The sequence below is a fragment of the Tenrec ecaudatus genome, chromosome X (genome assembly GCF_050624435.1).
Source record: "Tenrec ecaudatus isolate mTenEca1 chromosome X, mTenEca1.hap1, whole genome shotgun sequence".
In the NCBI taxonomy this organism is placed as follows: Eukaryota; Metazoa; Chordata; class Mammalia; order Afrosoricida; family Tenrecidae; genus Tenrec; species Tenrec ecaudatus.
In genome coordinates this window covers 51,765,379-51,769,597 of record NC_134548.1, presented here as the reverse complement: position 1 = coordinate 51,769,597, position 4,219 = coordinate 51,765,379, and the positions used below count along the sequence as shown (strand labels likewise).

Here is a 4,219-nt window from a genome sequence, read left to right as displayed (position 1 = left end):
TGTGCCAGGGGCAGGCTTCACCTTGCAATACAGTAATACAGTACTTACAATAAAGGAAGAGAAGAAACATAGCAGATATTAGTCGAATGGAGAAGATACTGAGTAGTTAACAAAAGACCAGAAACCGCCTTAAATTTGGAAACAGAGTAATTAAAAGCAAACTGATCTCAAAAAAAATTCTATAACTTCAACAAAATTAAAAGGGAAAATCATAAAATGTTCTTAAACAGTACGGTAAAAACAGGAAAAAGTTGAACAGAAAAAACATAAGAAAATGGAAATCAGCATCGAAAATCATGATGAACAAGGAAATGAACATCGTAAAAATATACCAAAATGCTCTTTCACCGGAGGTCTACGCATCAACGCCCTGTTACTGCCATGTCTCTAGTTATCCCTGTGAATTTCCAGCACATTTTGTAAGTGCTCAAGACTAACCATACATGGGTGGCAGAAAATAGCCTTTGCCTTCACTGCCATGAAGGGTGTGGGGCGAAGATATGCTCGTGTTGAGGAAATCAGACATTGACCTCACCAAGAGAGCAGGGGAGCTCACCAAAGATGAGGTTGAGGGGGTGATAACCATCCTCCAGAATCCACTGCCATACAAGATTCCAGACTGGTTCATGAATAGACAGAAAGATGTTAACAATGGCAAATCCAGCCAGGTCCTGGCCAACCATCTGGACAACAGGGTCTGTGACATCTGGAGCAATGTGAAATATTGGGGGCCCACAGAGGGCTGTGCCACCTCTGGGATTTTGACATCAAAGTCAGCACACCAAGACGCCGGCTGCCGTGGTCAAACCCGTGGACTGTCTAAGATGAACTAAAGCCTATCAACCTTGTCTATTAATTAGTAGTTTATACATAAAAAGGAAACATATATAACAAAGTGGTAAGATTAAAATCATACCCATCGATAATAACATTGTATGTAAATGTATAAGATCTACTAGTTAAGAGACAAAGATTGTTAGAATGGATGAGAACACTTGAGCTATTAATATGCTGCTTATAAGAAACTCATCTCAGCTCTAAATACAAAAAACAGACTAAAAATCAAAATATAAAAAATATCAAACTAACGGTAGTCAAAAGAAAGCAGCAGTAATATTAATTTTTGAAAAAATAGATATCAAAGTAAAAACTATCAAGAGAGACATTGTATACTGATGGGAGTTGAAATTGGACAAGTAGACATAACAAAATAAACATCTACGTATGCAAAGAAAAACCTCAAAATACGTTAATCTTACATAATTAAAGAGAGGAAAAGACTATATTACAATAATACCAGGAAATGTTAATATATCACTTATGACGAAAACAGATGAAAAAAAAGAAAATCAATAAAGATATAGAAGAAGTAAGAATATAATTAATCAACTTGATTCCTTAGACCTATACACAACACATAAAAAGAGTATAATATGCATCATTCCCAGTGCTCATATAATACTCCAGAATAGATTATACACTAGGCCGCAAAGCAAGCATCAATACATTTTAAACATTAAGATATTACAAAACATTTTTTCAGATCACAATGCTATAAAATTAGATATCAAGTACAGGACAATTGTCCTAAAAGTCAATTATATGGAACCTGAACAATGTTCTACTTTAAAACATCCAAGTAACTGAAGAAATAAAGAATGCAATTTAGAAATTTCTTGAAACAAATGAGAATGTAATGCAGCATACCACAATCTGTTAAATGGCAAAAGCAGTACTGAGAAGGCAATTTTAACAGTAAGTACTCGCATCACAAAGGAAGAAAGGATTAAAACAGACACCATAACACTACATCTAAAACAATTAGAACAATAAACTCTCAGACACTAAAAGACAAGGAATAAAAACATTAGAGCAGAAATAAATGAATCAGGAATATATTAAATGTAGGAAAATTCAGCAAGAACTTGTTTCTTCAAAAGGATTAACAAAATTGATAAGCCATGTGCGAACCTAACAAAGGTAAAGGAGAAAACGCAAACATTGTAAATAAAAAATGAAAATGGTGATATCACAATAGAACCAACTGAAATAAAACAGATAATTATACAATTTATGAAAAAGGTGTATTCCAACAAACTTGAAAATCTAGAAGTGTAAGTTTTTCCTAGAAACCCGTTACCTACCTACAATTATACAGAGAGGTCTATAAAACCTTAACTTCAAAATAAAAATGTCTGAGAACAAAGGGTTTTACAGGGGAAATCTACTAATCATTTAGGCGTCATCAAACTGCGGTCCCTTGGCCACATGTGGCCCCCTCAAGGATATTTTCCCGGCCTGCTGGGTGTTTTTGCCCCGTTTTTTTTTACTTCAAAATAAAATATGTGCAGTGTGCATAGGAATTTGTTCACAGCTTTTTTTCTTTAAAAACTATAGTCCGCCCCTCCAATGGATCTGAGGGAAAGTGAATTGGCCCCCTGTTTAAAAAGTCTGAGGATGCCTGATTTTAGAGAATAGTTAACACCTATTCTAAATAAAAATTTCAGAATTTTAAAAAGGATATTACTAAACTCATTTTGTGAAACAAGTATGAACCTAATAACTATGCCATTCGAAGACATCAGATTTGACAACTTCTGACCAATATCTCTTGTACATATAGGTGTCAAATTTTTCTAAAAACTGCCAGCTAAGATTTTCAGCAAAACATTTTTTAAAACATCATGATCAAGTGAGATTCATACCAGGTATCCAAAGATGGTTTAATATTAGAAAAGAGTCAATGAAATCTATCAAGAAAATCCATCAAAAGATGCCTGGCTATCAAAAGATAGAGTGTCAAGGGTCTTAAAGACTTGAAGGTAACAAAGTGGTCATCTAACTCAGAAGCAACAACGTCCACATGGAAGAAGCACACCAAATCTGTGTGATCACAAGGTGCCAATTATCAGGCATAAAAGAACAAAACAATCATATCAATGTGTGCTCACCTGCCTGATACAGTCTCTGAAGACAAATGGGTACATAAGCAAATGTGGTGAAGACAGCTAATGGTGCCAGGCTTTCAAAAGATATAGCATGTGGAGTCTTAAGGGATTGAAGGTAAACAAGCAGACATCTAGCTCAGAAGCAACAAAGACCAAATGGAAGAAGCACACCAGACGGCGTGATCACAAGATGTTGAAGGGCTCAGGTATCAGGCATCAAAGAACAAAAAAAATCAAATCATTGTGAATGGGGGGGTGTACAAGATCCAAGATCCATCAGTAGGCAACTGGACATCCCTTTACCAGAATGGTTGCGGGGAGGAGACGAGTCAGTCAGGGTGCAGTGTAGCAATGATTAAATATACAACTTTCCTCTAGTTACTAACTGCTTAATTCCCCCACTATCATGATCCCAATTCTACCTTACAAATCTGGCTAGAACAGAGGACGTACACTGGTACAGATAGGAACTGGAAACACAGGAAATCCAGGACAGATGATCCCTTAAGGACCAGTGCCAAGAATGGCAATGCTGGGAGGGCGGAGGGTAGGATGGGTAGAAAGGGGGAGCGGATTACACGGATCTACTTATAACCTCCTCTTCGGGGATGAACAACAGAAAAGTGGGTGAAGGGAGACGTCGGGCATTGTAATATATGATAAAATAATAATAATTTATAACTTATCAAAGGCTCATGATAGAGGGGGGAGCGGGGAGGGTGGGTGAGAAATGAGGAACTGATTCCAAGGACTCAAATAGAAAGAAAATATTTTGAGAATGATGATGTCAACAGATGTACAATTGTGCTTGACACAATAGATTGATATATGGATTGTGATAAGAGTTGTATGAGCCCCCTAAAATTATCTTTAAAAAAGAATCCACCAAAAGAAACAATCATATCAATCAATACAGAAAAGGCATGTGATGGAATTCATTATCCATACTTGATAAAAAAACACTTAATACAATAGGAATAGAAGAGAAATTCCCCAACATAATAAATGCCATATGCAAAACCAGCAGCTATCATCTCACTAAATGAAGAGACATTGAAAGCACTTTCCTTCCCAATGAAACCCAGAGAAGGTTGCCATTTATCACTATTCTTATTTAATATTATCTTGGAAGTCTTATCCAAGTTATAAGACATCAAAAAGTTATTAAAAATTACAAGTTGGCAAGAAGAAACAAAATTTTGTTTCTTTACAGACGCCATGATTTTATATAAACGTCACAGAGAACCAATAAAAAATGCTGAAACAAATTG

General features: G+C 35.9%; 1 protein-coding gene across 1 annotated transcript; it reads left to right on the top strand.

The window, feature by feature from the left end:
* The first annotated feature begins 500 nt into the window (after positions 1 to 500).
* LOC142433342 (small ribosomal subunit protein uS13-like) lies at positions 501 to 833 on the top strand. Its single transcript, XM_075538358.1, has one exon. The coding sequence runs from the start codon at positions 501 to 503 to the stop codon at positions 831 to 833; it is 333 nt and encodes a 110-aa protein (XP_075394473.1).
* The last annotated feature ends 3,386 nt before the right edge of the window (positions 834 to 4,219 follow it).